At 37.2% G+C, this 17,246-nt stretch overlaps 1 protein-coding gene and 1 long non-coding RNA gene across 2 annotated transcripts in view; one reads left to right on the forward strand and one right to left on the reverse strand.

Moving 5' to 3' along the window:
- LOC132661587 (uncharacterized) overlaps positions 1-17,246 on the forward strand; it is a 198,146-nt gene that overhangs the window by 67,173 nt on the left and 113,727 nt on the right. The gene's annotated exons all lie outside the window — the stretch shown is intronic.
- On the reverse strand, positions 7,004-9,315 carry FSHB (follicle stimulating hormone subunit beta). Its single transcript, XM_060606262.2, has 2 exons — positions 9,157-9,315; positions 7,004-7,234 (listed from the first exon to the last, which is right to left on the reverse strand). Exons 1-2 carry the CDS (start codon positions 9,313-9,315, stop codon positions 7,004-7,006), a joined length of 390 nt encoding a protein of 129 aa, XP_060462245.1.

Raw genomic sequence — 17,246 nt, forward strand, 5'->3', positions numbered from 1 at the left:
TTTGACACCAAAAAAGGCCCTGTCTGGAGGAATGTGGTAAACTGGCACCAATTTCATTGCACACTTAACATAGCCACATCTTCAGGGCTCACCTGTCTGAGCTGCTACATGATGGACTTTTGTTTTCCTGCTTATTTTAAGGACAGCTGACTTCCTGAATGTAACATCTATTATTTCGTTGGTTCTGAGTGGATATTTATTATTTTCATTGTTTAGTGTGAGCTGATTGTCTATATATCCATGTCATCACATGGGCCAACAGACCATATTCTATGTATGGACTTTTAATATGATCATTATGTATATTGCTTCAAAGTGGCTCAGATTGTTTTGTTATTGATGTTATTTGGTGATCTTTTCAGGATCTGTATTGGAGCTTGAGAAAAAAATGCTAAAGGAATAGACTATCTTGCTCTAGATGGAAATAAATGTATTCCACATATGGGAGCCTTTGAGGACTTATTGCTTAATAACTGAAATTCTTTGCCTAGTTCCTCTGTACTTTATCACTCTCACTGGACTTAATCTCTAGCATTTGGTCTAATCATTATTACCTCTCCCTCAGGGTCACCCTCTCTTTTCCCAGGTGAGGTGAGGCTTTGAAATAATTACATTCGATAGACAGCATCATATCTTAGTGTGATATGAATTCCTGGCTTCATTAAAATTTATCAGTGACCTGAGTGTTGAATTTTAAGGCCTACTCAAATGTTGCCAGGTGGTCTACCTCTAAGTGGACCCTCAAATTACCCTCACAATGAAACCTGTGGAGAAACAGTGGAGCATTACTGTGTACACACAGGCATGGAAATCATGGGAACTTCCTGACTCTTGGATTCCCCACTTAATATCTCTATGATCATAATGCCTTAGGAAAGAGACTTTGCCAGGGAAACAGGAAGGAGGCACTAGCTTGCCTTTTTTGGGGAGGTCTTTTTACTGGTCATCAGGGCTTTTCAGTGTCATTCCCTGAATCTACTTTCAGACTGAAAGACGAAGGAAGTTTCATTTAGGGAAATTGTGCACACGTGTGTACACACACACACACACACACACACACACACACACACACACACATCCAGGCTCAAAGTTAAAATACTAATTGACAAATTTTTCATTAGAAGCTAGTAATCTATGGGCATATATGTGAACAATATTAGATAACTGACTTTGTATTTGGTTCATGTGGATTGGTATAAAACATTAAGTTTCTTGAGAACTGTGGATCCCTAGATTAGTTAAGGTAGCATTACCTGTTGTAAACCCTCAAGTTTCAGTGACTTAACACAAGAGAAGTTTATTCTTGATACTAAGTCCTCTCAGAGGGAACAGGTGTGTGGGGTTATGTGGATCCTCTGGTCATTCAGAGACAGGCTGATGGATGTTCTGCCATCTTCTATACATGACTTCCAAGATTGCTTTAAGCATAAAACTCGGCCAGAAAAGAGAGGAAGTATTATTCATTTATGGGAAGGATTTATGAGCCAGACCTAGAATTAGCACACATCATTTATGATAACCTTCCATTGGTAGAACTCAGTCACATTATCAGACCTTTCTACAGGTAAGACTAAGAAAGGTAGACTAGTTATGGTCCCAAGAAGAAAAGAAAAAGGGTTCTGGTGAGCATATAACAATCTCTGTCACAGTCCAAATATCTAAGAACAATACAAGTTTCATCCTTCTCCCTCATGTCAAACTACCTCCTTGCCTCTCCAAAGAGCTCATCCATACTTGAGTCCAGTTCCAGGTCACTACTTTCCAGATGATAAAGTTCTCACCATCATTCCACATGTGGCTTCTTATGTGCTAGCAACCCATGAACTAAAAAGACAAGTTATCTTCCTTTTCCCTCTCCACCTAGTATTCAGTGATGAAGTAGTGGCACTTCTACACCATAATACTAATCACAATAACATTCCCATTCACAAAAGGGAAGACTAGGAGACACAGCTCATGGAATCAAGGATCAAATCCTACTGGACAAGCTTTATGAAATCCTTCTGCCTTGGCAGTTGACGAAATTCCTTAATTAGATGCTGATTCTTCTCTCTAGAGGAACATTTTTTTTTTCCATGTCCTTGTTCTCCATAGCTTCTGGCTCTATCATCACATTTGAAGTAGGTATGGAAAGTGGCCCTCCTTGGAGTTGTACAAGTTTAGTAGAGTACTTTCTGCTCACCAACTTTTAGGACTCAAAGGTTGTTTGAATAATCAAAGGCATTTTTAGTCTAATCTTTTGGTTTTGTTGACAACTCTCTTAAATACTTTCATTTTGTTCCTGGCGCCTATAAAAATATCTAAAGTTCTTTTCCTAAACATGATCCTAAATCCTGATTTATTTATTTTTTTTTGCTTCCTTGCAACTTAGTGGTTCTATTGTGGATACTATCTGAGATAAAAGACCTAGGTGATAAGGCCACACCTTAAATCTGTCTACCTCAGGACTGAATCCTAATAGATCTTTGTTCCTCAAATCCATTTTATCTCTTACTATTTGGGGTCTAGAAGCAATAACCTTTTATTATAAACCTCAAGTCTTCAAATTCCTAGACTTTTTCCATTCCCTTTTATGTCTATTTGAAAACAAACCATAGCTTTAATAACTAGAGGGTAAAAGCTAATTCTGTTAACATTTGAACTCTTTGTAAACCTTTTGGCAAACTTTTTCTGTAAAGGTCTAAATTGTAAATTATTTTAGACTTTGTGGACCATAAACAGTTTTTGTCACAACTATTGAATTCTGTTGTAGTGCAAAAACAGCCATAGATAACTGGCTATGTACCAATAAACTTTATTTTTTAAAAAGGTTGATGGGCCAGATTTGGGCCATAGGCCATAAATTTGCTAAAAGCTCAGTAAACATGTGATTGGCCTTCACGTTTTTACAGCGGAAAGTTTTACTCTGATTATCACTTTTTTTTATCCTATTGTACAACCACTAAGCTAATGCCACATCTGCTAATTTTTTTGTTAATGCAGCACTCTACTTCCAGTGCCAATTTATATATTACTTAAAATAATGCAATTTTTCTTAATTGATAAACCCACAAATGCCAGTAGTTTAACCCAATAGAAAATTTCTTCATTGATCTAAAGTCCATCCAGTCTGCTGTAAGGATTGTTGATGTTGGGGCATACTACTCCATGCAAGCATTCAGGAATCCAGGATGACAGTGGCTCTGTTATCATCAACACAAAGCTTTCAAGGTCATCCTGGGTGTTGACATCTAGCTGATATAGGAAGAGAATGGATGACTGCTTATGAGAGGATTTCAGGGGACAGATATGGAATATCTCCTCGTACTTCCACTCACATTCTATTCACTGGAACACGGATATAACTTGATTGCAAGGAAGGCTAGAAAATGGAGTTCAGCTTTATGGCCAGGAAGAAGTAAACACAAATCTTGGTGAACATCCTAAATTCTGCCTCAATTCCTAAATGAATATTAATGACTGAGCCTTGCACACTAGCTGTGTGACTTTAGGCTCAGGGCCCATCTCAACTTTCTTATAATGGGCATAAATTCAGGATTAAATGTATAAAGCATATAAAGATGCTTTGTCACTTGTTAACTAGCAAACACTTTGTGTGTATGAAAGAATATAATGAGTACCTGGATAGCTCTTCCCCAGATTATATATATGTTAACATTATACCATATTTGTAACTTTGATTTATGTTAAGATATAAACATTGTAAATCTAGTTTGAGGTTCCTTAAGTACTTTCCTCCAGTTCCATTCATCTTTATCCTTCCTCGCTATTGTGAACTTAGTATTTATTAATCTTGTATACTGATACCACATTTTTAATCACTTAAACTGGTCAGTAAGTCAGCACTACTGAATTCTATGATAGTCGGCAAAATCTTTCATGGGAGGAAAGGCATGGTATTCTGTTAAAGCATTCCATGGTGGAAGATACAAAATCATCCCTCAACCCTCGTAGATGGTCTCAGGTATAGCAGCCTCTTGGGAATGAGGGAATGGGGATATAGGAAGTTGAGAGATAGTCAATAGGTCAGACCATGATGAGCCTCATGTGTCAGCTAAATATTAAGATTTTATTTTGAAAAGAAAGTGGAATCCCATTCATTATTAGACATGATCAAAGTTGTGATTTGTGAGGAACTGACCCATGAGGACTTCTCAGAGGTAGAAAGACCCTTGCTATAATGCTAAGGAGAGATAATATGGCTTCTAAAATAGTGGTCCATGGGGTTAGGCTCTCAAGCACTTGGAGAGCTCACAAATGTTCTTTCTTGCTGCTTCATAAAGGATTGTACTTCAGTTTGGCATGGGGGTGTCTCAGGTGGAAAATTTCCTAGCATTTTGACCTTGATGTTCTAAGCTAAGTTGTAGAGATCGCTCTACATCAAGATTATAGTCCTTCTACTGGACTCCTAAAGCACCTTACATTCATTATATTTTTTAATCTTTACAGCAACCCTGTGGCATAGTTACCATCTTTACTCCATTTTAAAAGTGAGGAAAGTGATGCCCGGAGTAGTTAAATAGCTTGCCTAATATTACTAGAAAGAACCTAAGCTATGTTGCTTTACTTAGGTCTGACTTACCATCTTGACACATCATCTCTTTTAAAGCATAACATCTGGTATTTATTGAGGAATGCTGTGTGCCAGGCACTGTTCTAAGCCCTTTACATGTGTTTTCCCATTTAATCATCTGTATAACCCTCTGAGGTAAATATTATTCTCCTCATTTTACAGCTGAGGAAAAAGAGATCCAGAGGATTTAAGTAACTTGTTTAAGATGCTACATCTGGACAAGGTGATTAAGACAAGTTAACTCTGGAGCCATTGCCCTGTACTGTCTCTAACAGGAAGGCAATTATTTTGATTTCTAAAAGTATAGCGAGAAGGAAAACGTTGTTATAATTTAAAGCTCTTATTCAACTTTGCTTAATAAGCCCTAATTTCAGTGTGTCACAATATTGTAAAGAATATAAATAAGCCACGATCAGTACCAGATTTGAATGGGCATAGCTTGATTATCAATACTTACAATTTTGCTTCAATCTTTGTCAAAATGACTTCTTAATATGGTGGAGTAGTCATAGGAGAGCTGGCTAAGAGCTAGGAGGCCAGGGTTCCTTTTTTTTTTCTTTTTAATTTTTGTTTTAGAGACATAGAGACAGTGTCTGTGCATGTGCAAGGCAGGGAGGTGTGTGTGTGTGTGGGGAGAGAGAGAGAGAGAGGGAGAGAGAGAGAGAGAGAGAGAAAGAGAGAGAAAATGAATCTCAGGCAGGATCCATGCTCAGTGTCGAGCCTGATGTGGAGCTTGATCCTGCAACCCTGAGATCATGACCTGAGCCAAAATCAAGAATTGGATGTTCAACCAACAGAGCCACCCAGGCCCCTAAGATGCCAGAGTTCTAATCCTGGTTCTGCCATGAACTGTCTTTGTGATCTTGGGTGGGTCAATTAATATCCTTAGACTTCAATTTTTCCATTTCAAAAATTCAAAAATGAACTAGAAAATCTCTAATGTCCCCACCCACTCTGTGATTCTTTGTCTCCCACTGCCCCCCCCCATCAGAAACTGAGTTCAAAAAATGATAGGAAATTTAAGTAAACACTTCTAGAAATGCGACAAAATTAATTTTAATGTTTCCAAAGGTGAGAACAATTAAATATTACAGAAGAACTAGGAATTATTTTTTAATATTCTTTCTACTAATATAAAGATAAGACATATTTTAGTCATTTGCTTATACATGAAAAAATCTAAATCTAAGACTGTGGCTAGCATCTTTATTAAAAAAATAAGATTTAAATAAATTAGACAATATAAGTATGAAATAACTCCATGACTAAGAGAGGTAACACCTTGAAAAGAAATCAACTCATGAAACAGTTTTAATATTTATCCTCTTGAAAGAAACAGATATGGGAGAACATGGATAGACAAAAGAAAAGATTGACATACAGAGGATTCTAGAAAACAGGTAGTTTTTCTTTTTCCTCCTAGCTAACTCTTTCTAAAAAACATATTTTTTTACACAAATGTGTTTGTAGATAGGATAAATGTATTTACTAAGTTGACAAAATTGCTTTCCAATCTACTTTCAAATCCACCTCCCTTCAAAGGAGTGAATCCTAGCCTGGAGCGCAGGGTGATGTAGTTTTTTTTTCTACTTCTCAAAGGGAATTTTTCAGGAGCCTGACAATATTTGTTCAATTTGTTTAAATGATGAAATAGATACGGGCTAATTTTCCCAGGCCCTCATTAACATTTCTTGCTTTTGCCCTTTAACTGAAAGGTTTGGTAGTAATAGTTAGAAATCCTGAGCTCTGGTAACCCCCATATACACTAAGCAATTCATGCAAGATGCATCGTATCTCAGTACTTCATGTGACAGAGAAGGAGAGGTGAGGTGGGGTTAATGCCCCCACTTTCATGGACTGATTGGCATTGCTGAAGGCAATCTCATCAGCCAGAGTCAAACATGCTCTTTTAGTGTTTCCTATCCCTACCTTTCAGATCTTACTTTCCTTAAGGAAGCCATTGTTGAATTTCTTACTAAATTTCAGGCATGATGCTAGGCATTAAGACTATAATCATGAAGATGCTGGCCCTGCTTTTGAGGGCTCAAATGTCTAGAAGGCTGCCTTTAGTACTCTGATCCATTCCCATCTTATTTCTGCCCTTTGGGCCTAAAATCCCTTCCTTTTAAGGAAAGGGGTTGCCTGAGAGGATTTCTAAGGCTATTAAATAGGAAAGCACCCACATGTCTATAAGTTAAGTAAGACTGAATAAAATTTATGGAACCAGGTTTATAGGGTTGAGTGGTGACAGGCTCCTGGCCCCAGCATTCTTAATTCCTGGACCTCCTCTGCCTGGAGAACAGGGATCAGGGGTCTAATGATCCCCTGGTCCACAGTGGTTTGCAGCCTGGGCATATGGACACACACAGACTTCTTGGATATTTTGGTCCTTTAGGACAAGGATAGGTCACCTGAAATGTCCATTGCTCTTTATTCTTTCATTTCACTGAAGGAGCAGTAGCTGGGCCCCAGGCCTTGTACGGTGCAGTCAGTACTGTCACTATCACACTTGCCACAGTGACATTCAGTGGCTACTGGATATGTATACAGGGAATCTGCCTGGTGAGCACAGCCGGGCACTTTCACTGTCTCGTACACCAGCTCTTTGAAGGTACATGTTTTCTGGTTGTTGGGCCTGGCTGGGTCCTTGTACACTAGATCCTGAGGAGTTTAGAAAGGAGAGGATTAGGTTAAAATATGCTGGAAGTTTCTATGTAGCATAATGAAAATGAGATGGAAACTTAATATTGATTGTTCTAACATTTACCCATTAAAGCTCACTTAAGGAATTCCTAACCAAGGAAATATGATCTTATAAATATCCTATTTCCTGGTTCTGGAAATCATATAGAAAAGATAAGTCATTCCCTTTCCTACTCCTTATGTCAATATCAAATCTTAAATATTTCTCAAACTGTAGAGAAATTTTAAATTTCAATATAGAAAAAGATGAAAAGTGAAATATAACAGAAATTTTAAGTTGATTTTTGTACTTAGTCAAAAGCTGTATTAATGACAACATTAACCATAAAATACTGAAGTTTAATTTCTCAGAAAATGTTTCCAAATACATTGTCCCTTGGTGTTTATAAAAGGCCAAAAAAGACATAATAGGAAATGTTAATGCTTAGCTTAACATGACTATGAAAGCTCATGGCAAATTTTAAATATTTTACTGTTTTGTAGACATTTCCCTCCCTTAAATGTTGTATATTTTGCAGGGCTTTCGGTTTCAAAACCTACACGGTTTGCATATGAAAACATTTTTTTAAAGTTTATTAATTTGAGAGAGAGAGACAGACAGACAGACAGACAGACTATGAATGGGGGAGAGGTAGAGAGATAATCCCAAGCAGGTTTCACCCTGTCAGCACAGAGCCCAGCCCGAGGTGGGGCTTGATCCCAAAGTGAGATCATGACCTGAGCCAAGATCATGAGTCAGATGCTCAGCCGACTGAACCACCCAGTTGCCCCTGCACATGAGAACTTTTAATCCAGGCAGAATAGGTTTGTTCCAATAGTTTCTAGAAAAATTGTTTGCATCACGAGAGGAAATTTGCAGTGCTGCTTAATTTGTTTCAGTATCATGCTACCAGGTCTATTGATCAAACTCATTTACTGCCCAATAAATATATTTCATTAAAAAGTTATTTTCAGTTTCAGTCTATAGAATGAAATTTTGCATAGATAACCAGGTATTATAGGAGAACAAAGTAAACAAAGTAGAAACTCTTTACTTGAGTTAATGCAAAGAAGCTGAGTGAATACAAACTAGTGCTTTAATGCTTCTGTGCTTTGTTTTTCTCAAAGACATGAAGAAGTGAGTAGGATTGCTGATTCATTTTGGTTCTAATAGTCTGTATGCATTGACTGTGTTCTCAGGCTACTTGTTGCCATTTCTAATCAGGTAGACCAATAAGGCAGTTTTTATAATATGGCTGTTTGTGGGGCACCTAGGTGCCTCAGTCTGTTCTTGATCAGGTCATGATCTCATGGTTCACCAGTTCAAGCCCCGTGTTGGGTTCCATGCTGACAGTGCAGAGCCTGCTTGGCATTCTCTCTCCCTCTTGTCTGTCCCTCCCCCAGTCATGCTGTATCTCTCTCTCTCTTTCTCAAATAAATAAATAACTGTAAAAAATATGGCTGTTTATGTTTTTTATGTGGTGTAGAAACATATTTTGATACTATCTCTGTTGCAAAGATATGGCTTCAATTACAGAAAATGGCTTTTGGGGAATATTTTAGATCTGTTATTAAATATACGTATGTTTACATGTTTATCTCTCTATATGTAAAATCTGCCATAGCACTACTTTTTTCTTTTTTTGGAAATGAAGAATTGGCATATTTCCAAGTTGATCAGATCAAATCTGAGGCTTCCCTAGATTTATCCTAATCAAATCCAATCCCAAACATCTAACTGATATCATAGCAATTAACCACAATCGTAACACAGGCAGTATTGGCTAAAGGACTCATGGCTATTATTTTGAAAAGTTAAAATATTCATAAAGTGAGAATTAATGAAGCCAGCCTTGTATAGACCCTTACCACCCTCACTTCCAGCAAAGCAAAGTTCCTACCCGGGTATAGCAGTAGCCTGCACACCAAGTGGCATTGATGCTCATGCAGAAGCGACATTCCTCTTTTTCCACTGTGATGGTGATGTTTGTCAGCTCACAGCTCTTGCAGCAGATTACTCTCCAGCAACAGAAAAGGAAGCAAAACTGGACTGACTTCATCCTGGTCTATAAAGCAAACAATTAAGACTATGAGAAACAAACAACAAAAAAACAAATAATTATAATCATTATGTAAGTTGGCCAAACCAAAAATAATTGATCTTCCCATCCTCCCCAGTCACATTTTGCTTCAGCAATTTTTTCCTTCCTTTTTCTTTCCTTCTTTGTTTCTTGAACAAACATTTCCTCTTATACTCCTTCTTGTTTTTTTTTTTTCTTTTTTTTGTCAAAGTAAACCCATATTGCAGGTCAAAACTCCAATATAATGATTTAAGCAGAGCAATAATATAAAGATTAGAGTATTTAAGTGATTATTCTGAGGATGGTAATTTGTGATTGTCATATTTGTCCATTCATTACCATTTTAAAGACTGTTTTTGTTTAAAAAGAAAAAAGAAATTCTATACTATAAAATTAGCTCATCATTTTTAGCATCTCATAAATATCATCATTTGCTTTTGCTCACTTTTGTTTAAAATAAGACTATTTTAAGAAGCCAGGTGAATTGGTCTATGTAAAGTTCAATTGCTTGCTAAGAGTGACTACAGCATATTAACCATATTTAAGAATCAAGTTGACAAGCACAAATTGTCTACGCAACAGTAGTTGAAAAGGTCTTGATTTGTTCTCCAGATCCTGGAAAACCTATAATTTTAAAAGTAACCATCACCACTTGATAACTATAGATGTCAAGACTCACCTTTGGTTGGCTGTCTAGTCTGGTGAAAGCTGTAGACTGAGTCATCTGAGTTCACCTTTTATACAAAATCATGTGCAACTAACACCTTGTGGATTTGTTGGGTATTAATAAGACCAATGTTACCCTGAAGCTTGCTGTAAGTGAATCAGTGTTTAGGTAGACAGGGAGATCAAGCCTTACTAAAGTAGTCTAAACGCAGTAGATCAGGAAAAATAATGTTACCAGAGATTATGATTTTGTACAAATTAAATTTGATATAGTAGCACACCCACTCCTTTACCTTGTCAAATTAAATGTGACTCTAGGTTTTTCTTTTGTATCTTTAACTCAGGGAAATCAGAATCCTTTCCAAGTATTGTTTTAGCCCTGTTGAGAGGGTGCATCAAAAGATATGATTAATAAATTACTCTCAGAGCAGCTTGAAAGCTGTAAGGGAAGAAACAAACAAATGGAAAGTCTTTCATTATCTGACTCCTATCTAAAGTATAAATTGTATTTGTCTTTACCTCCCACGTCCAGATCCTCTAATCTCAAATGTTATTCTTTAATTTATGCTTTACTTGTAATTCTCTAAATGTTCTGCTGATTCATTTCTCCAGATCTTTACATGTGCCGTGTTTGTCCTGCCTGAAATGTCTTTGCTTCCTACCTGTGTTCTCCAATACCATTCCCATCCCTGGTAAATTTCTCAACCTTCCACACTCACCTGCCAGAATTTAGGATGGGAAATGGAGGAGAGCTTTAATCACCACCTTCTGTTTTGGAATCATTAATATCTCTCTGTTTCTCCCAGTAGAGTATGAGCTCCTTGGAGACTGGGATTGATTTTTTTAAACAAATATCTATTATTTAAACAGTGTGGCCGGAACAAAAGAACAATGGTAGAAATATTAGGATATGATTTCAAAGATATAACAGAAGTCAAATCATGTAGAACCTTGGTTTTTACTGTCTGTGAGAGGGGATCAATTGTAGGATTTTGAGTAGAGGAGTGACATGTTCTGATTTGGTTCTAAAAGAATCCCTTGCTAAGGTAGGGGAAGAAAGGTAGAAACAGGAAGGCCTATTAGATGCTATTGCAGGAACCCCGGTGAGAAATATTTGTTCACAGTAGTGTGGTGGCAATGAAGGTAATGGGACATAATCTGATTCTGGATATATGTTGAAAGTAGAACCAACAGAATTTTCTGACAGATGAATGTTGAGTGTGAGAGAAAGAAAAGAGTCAAGGATGACTAGAGATTCTGGCCTGAGCAACTTTAAGGATAAACTTGCTATCAAATGAAATGGGAAGGCTGTCAATGTAGTAAGTTTTTAGCAAAGATATAGAGTTCCATATGGACATGTTAAGCTTGAGATGTCTTTAAAACATCTAAATAGAATGCTGAATCTAGATTTTGGGAGACATATATTGGCTGAAGGTATACATTTGGGAGTTGTAGACATGAGCCTAGAAAGAGATTACCAAGGGAGTGGGTACAATAGAGGAAAAAGAAAGACCAATAGTTGAGCCTGGTATACTCCAACGTGAAGAGGTCAGGGATAAGATGAAGGTTTTTTTTGCTGCCTTTTTCTTTTTTTTTTTTTTTTTAATGTTTATTTCATTTTGAGAGAGAGAGAGAGAGAGAGAGAGCGAGCGCTAGTGGGGAAGGTACAGAGACAGAGGGAGACACAGAATCCAAAGCAGGCTCCAGGCTCTGAGCCATCAGCACAGAGCCTGACATGGGGCTTGAACTCACGGACCGTGAGATCATGACCTTAGCCGAAGTCAGATGCTTGGCCAACTGAGCCGCCCAGGTGCCCCTTTGCTGCTTTTTTTCTAAAGGAAACTGAGAAGGCCTTTTGAGAAAAGACAGGAATGGAGAGAATGTGGTGTCCCAGAAGCTAAGGAAGTGTATCAAGGAATGAGTGACAGCTGTGATAAATGCTGTTGTCAGGTTAAGATGAGGACTGTGAATTGTACAGCACATGTGGCAATGTTAAGGTCACTAGTGTCCTTGGCTAGATAACTTTCTCTGGAGTGAGGGGGATAAAACCCTGATTGATGTGTATTTTAGTTATTGACAAGAGAAAAAAAAAGTTGAATATAGACAACTTTTTCCAGGAGTTTTGATACAATGATGACCAAAGAAGTAGGTGATTTGGTAAAGTGGAAATAGCATAAAGATAATTTTCTTTTGATATCTTTGTTTTAAGATGGAAGGAATAACTGTGTGTTTGCATCATGATACAAATGATTGAGTAGAAAGAGAGAAATGACTATGTTGGAAGAAGAGAGGAGAATTTCTGGAGTGTTCTTGAGTAGGTAAGAAGAAACTGACTTTAAAGCCTAAGTGGAGGGACTGGCTTTAGACAGGAGGATGGAGAGATTATTCCAGTATCAGGCAGGAGGCAGAGCTTGTGAGGGCAGGTGCTGGTGGGTGCAGAGATGCGGTGGGTGCAGAAGATGGGGAGTGGTAGGTGTGGTGAACGGCTCTGTGCAAGCTCTCCTGTGATTAATTCATTTTCTTAGTAAAGTATGAAGTAAGATCATCATCTGAGAATAAGGATGGTAGAGGAATTGCTGAGGGTTTTGTAGAGAGAGGAAAATATTTGGGGAAGACCTCTGCAGGCTGTCTTTCCAAGCTCCATTGTCAGCAGGATTCACCTCTGTGGAGGGAGACTGGAGAGTGAAAAGAAAGAAGTCAGAGTATTTCTCTCCTTTACATTCTTCTTTTCTTGGCAGTAGCTGCATTTTCTCTCTGGGTCCAGGTCATATCAGACAGCTCCTCCATCAGTGTTTCCGGCTTCTGTGAGGAAACTCCTCTTATGGCTTGAGCTTCTGCTGGGTGGTCTTACATTTTGGCTATGGAAACCCCACTTGTGTCTTCCAGTCCTGAGGGTAAGCGGACTTCCTGTGCTGTGCTGATGTTTGGGTTGCCTCATTTTCCCTGCCTGGGTTCTTAGCAATTCTAACACTTGGTAGTCAACTCTCTGGATTAAATTCCTGTTTAAAATTTCTGTTTTTTGTATTAGGGGTCATTGCTCTTTTCCTGGTTGGAAGCTGATAACACCCGCCTTTATTTCTAGCTCTATATTGTTTTTATTAATTCCATATTTGATGAAATATTGAACATTATTCTGGGAGACCCTATGTCAAATTCTTACTTTATTGAAGCACCTCCCCACTTCCCAATATACCATGTATTAAGGACAAAAGGTTCTGTTCCTTAGGCTAGATCTTCTTTTCATCTAAGCTACTCCTACAAGCACTACTATAGGACTTCATTTAGATGTAGCTTCTTTAGTGTGCATTCACTCCACCTTACACAGTAGTCATTATTCTCAGTCCAGTGCTTTCTGTTTTGTTTCATTAGTTCCCAGGACTTATCTCAATGTTAACACTCGTCATATTCTATGTGTATGTGTTTATTTGTGTGTATGTGTGTATGTGTGTGTATATATAGTTATTTTAAATATATATATTTTAGATATATATTTAAAATAAGTATGTATATTTACATAATAAAATAAATATATATTTATTTATATTTATATAAAATAAATATATATTTACATATATATACATATATATTTTAGAGAGAGAGTACGAGTGGGGGAGACTAGCGCAGAGCCCAATACAGGACTCGATCCCACAACCCTAGGATCGTGATCTGAGCCAAAATCAAGAGTTGGACACTCAACGACTGAACCACCCCTTATCACATTATAATTTAAATGTGAAACAGACTTATCTTGTGAATTCTGGTGAACCAATGACCTCAACTGTGTAATATTCCTAGCATTTCTACCTGTACATATGCTCAATGACTCACATTCTTCTTTCATTTATAAAGAATTTTTAGAGGTACCTGGGTGGCTCAGTTGCTTAAGTGTCTGACTTCAGCTCAGGTCATGATCTTATAGTTCATGGGTTTAAGCCCCTCATTAGGCTATGTGCTGACAGCTCAGAGACTGGAGCCTGCTTTGGATTCTGTGTCTCCCTGTCTCTCTGCTCCTCCCCCACTTGCACTCTCTCTTTCTCTCTCAAAAATAAATTTTTTTTAATTATAAAAAAAGAATTTGTAAAGTCATTTTTAAATGTTTGAGTTTAAAAAATAGGAAATTAAGTACTCATGCTTGTATTTTGAGAAACTACTTTTTCCTTCTATGGTATCCTTTTTCTCCTTTTCTTTGCCTATGTGAATTATGTTTCATTATGTAGATTTTTAAAGATGCTTAATGTATTTTAAATAATTTCTAATTCAAACGTGTCATTTTTAGTTATTCAAATTAGTCTTAGTTACTTAAATTTATTTCCTTTAGGGGCGCCTGGGTGGCTCAGTCAGTTAAGTATCCGACTTTGGCTCAGGTCATGATCTCATGGTTTGTGGGTTCACGCTCCATGTCAGGCTCCGTGCTAACAGTTCAGAGACTGGAGTCTGCTTCAGATTCTCTTTCTCCCTCTCTCTCTGCCCCTCCCCTGCTTTCATCCTCTGTCTCTCTCTTTGTCTCAAAAAAAATGTTAACAAAATAAAAAAAAATATTTCCTTTATTTAAATTACACAGTAATATATAATATATATTATGGGATATTTCCATATTAAGTACTAAATTTTTATATTTTACCCTACCGAATTACCCAACAATAGTATGGAGCTGTTGTACTGTCCAGTATGGTAGGCACCACCCACTTGTGGCTATTAAACACTTGAAACGCAGCTAGTCCAAACTAAGATGTACTATAAGTATAAAATACCCACTGGGTTTCAAAGAAAGCATATAAATTATCTCAATGATTTTTCTGTTGGTTACATTGAAAGGACATTATTTTGGATATATTAGGCTAAATAAAATACTACTAAGTCAATCTCACTTATTCCTTTTACTCTAAAATTACTTTAAAATGTGGTTACTAGAATATTTTAAATCACATAAGTGGCTCATGCTATATTTTTATTGGACAGCACAAGTATAGAACATGTTGGCTGATGAGTAAATTTTCAGAAGTTATAAGACCTGTTTACTGGTCTAATGTCTGGCTCTGTGTATTACACATTGCCAGTCTAGGTCAACTGATAGAACTAAAAAATAATAAAGTGAAAAGTCTATTGGTTGACATGTTTATTAACATGAAGATACAATAATGCACTTTATATTTTTCGGTGATGGGGTCAGGAGGGTCAGTCTTCATGTTAGCAGGTAAACTTCTTGTTCTTATCCACTGGGGCAGTCAGATGGAACTTTAATTTATTTCATTCTTTGAGACAGTAGCATACTGTGAACAACGAAATGAAATCTAATGCTCATCTTTATTGCATTTTCTTTTCCTCAGAGCAAGATGGAATATAGTAGCATAGAGCTCTCCTGATAGAAACTCTTTTAAAAGCAGTAATGGCACTCAGAATATTCCATGATAGTGTTCCAGTAAGAAGGCAGTACATTTGGTATCAGTCAACTGATAATGCATGAAGCTAAAAATATTTCCTAAGCTTTATAGCAATTGTGTTTTGCATAGAGTAAGCATTCAGTAAATACTTATGGATTTGATTTTTGTTTTGATGCTAGTTGGCAAATTTCTAGAAACTAAAGAATGAAGCACTAAGAATAGAATGGACATCTAAGTGCTAACAATATATTGATTCTTGATGTGGCCTATACTGAAAATAATGTGAAAAGATAATAATCAAATGTTGGAGTGGCAGTTACCCCATCATGAAATGCAGATTCCAGTTGTTTGTACATCTTTTGTTTTCAGAGGGAGCATCTCATATATATGTATACACACACATAGACATACATAGAAAATGCTGACATAACCATTTATGGTGCTTTCACAGCTTCCTTAAGTTCATGTGTATCTTTTGAGAGTAGTATTATGGTCCTCATCTTACAGAATACAAACATTTACTGAACACTTACTCTGTACTCGTCACTGTGGTAAATACTTACATACATGGAACCATTGAATGTTCCCAAAAGCCTTCTGAAGTACATATTACTAATATCTGTACATTGTAAATAAAGAAATGAGGGTCAGAGCAGTGCATTAGGATGCCCAATGTCACAGTAAGTAAGTGGCAGAGCTTCAACTCCAGACCATGCAAGAAGACTCCAGAGTCCCTGCTATTCTTTTGGGCTGAGCCAGTAGAAATCTCTTGCATGACTTCTGATGCTCTCTTCTTTCTGTGGGTACTGCAGAGTCTTCATCTTCCAGGTGGTGCAGCTGTAAGTTAGGAGAGACTCTGACAGCCTGTGTCCTTGGGTGAATGTGTAGAGCACAGTCGCCTGTGACTCATGTTAGATATGTAGTATAGGAAAGCAGTTAACCTTTATTGTGTTAAGTCATTGCGAATTTGAGGTTCTTTTGTTACTGCACCATTACCCAGCCTATTCTGACTAAGAGGCCTCTACCAGGTTCCCTGGAGGGCATGTTAGTAGTCTGCTTGACACTATAGGATTCCAAACCACAAGGAGAGGAAGAAAAATACATTCAAAGCCTGGAATCTGTTCTAATATGATTTTCAGAATCACCCTCTGCGTTTCCAAAGCTTTCAATCCTCACCACACCTTTTGCTCACTCTGTGTTCTCTTTCTTCCTCCAGCAGAGCATGGCAAAACATAGCATCAATACAAGTTACTTTTACCAAGACTCCCTTTGATTCATTCCCTTCCTTAAAGCAGTTTAGAATCACTAGGTGATTTCCAATCATTCCATCTTTCTAGTGCTTTTCAACAAACCACAGAAGAAGCAATAATAGCGGTAGCAAAACTAAACACTCCAGAAAGTTATAAAAGCTGTTTTTTTAGCTGTTCTGCTTGCCCTAAATGGCCAGGATAGCTTTCTCTGCAAAACACAGTTGCTAGAACTGTAATTATTAGAATTTTGCTTGAAAAACAATAACTTCTGTTATGAAGATCTAATCCTGTATCTAATAATAATTAAATATAGGAAGTAGGTTGGGGAGACCATGTTGATAGTGTGATACTTCATAAATCTTGGCAATTTCTAGAGAATTTCCTTTTCTTTCTCTGATAGACCAGTGACCCTATCTGAATCACCTAGTATCAGACCACATACCTTTGTTTCTGGTCTTTTGCTGTATGCAAATAAATCTGCCACATTTTATTAAGAGACCTAAAAGGATAATGGAGATAATTTGAATGAGAGACATATGTTTAAAGGAGACAAAAGAGAATTTATTGCTCTAATTCTATTTTGCTTCAAGAGTTATTTATGTCATATTTCAAA

This window comes from Panthera onca, chromosome D1, assembly GCF_046562875.1.
Source record: "Panthera onca isolate mPanOnc1 chromosome D1, mPanOnc1 haplotype 2, whole genome shotgun sequence".
NCBI lineage: Eukaryota > Metazoa > Chordata > Mammalia > Carnivora > Felidae > Panthera > Panthera onca.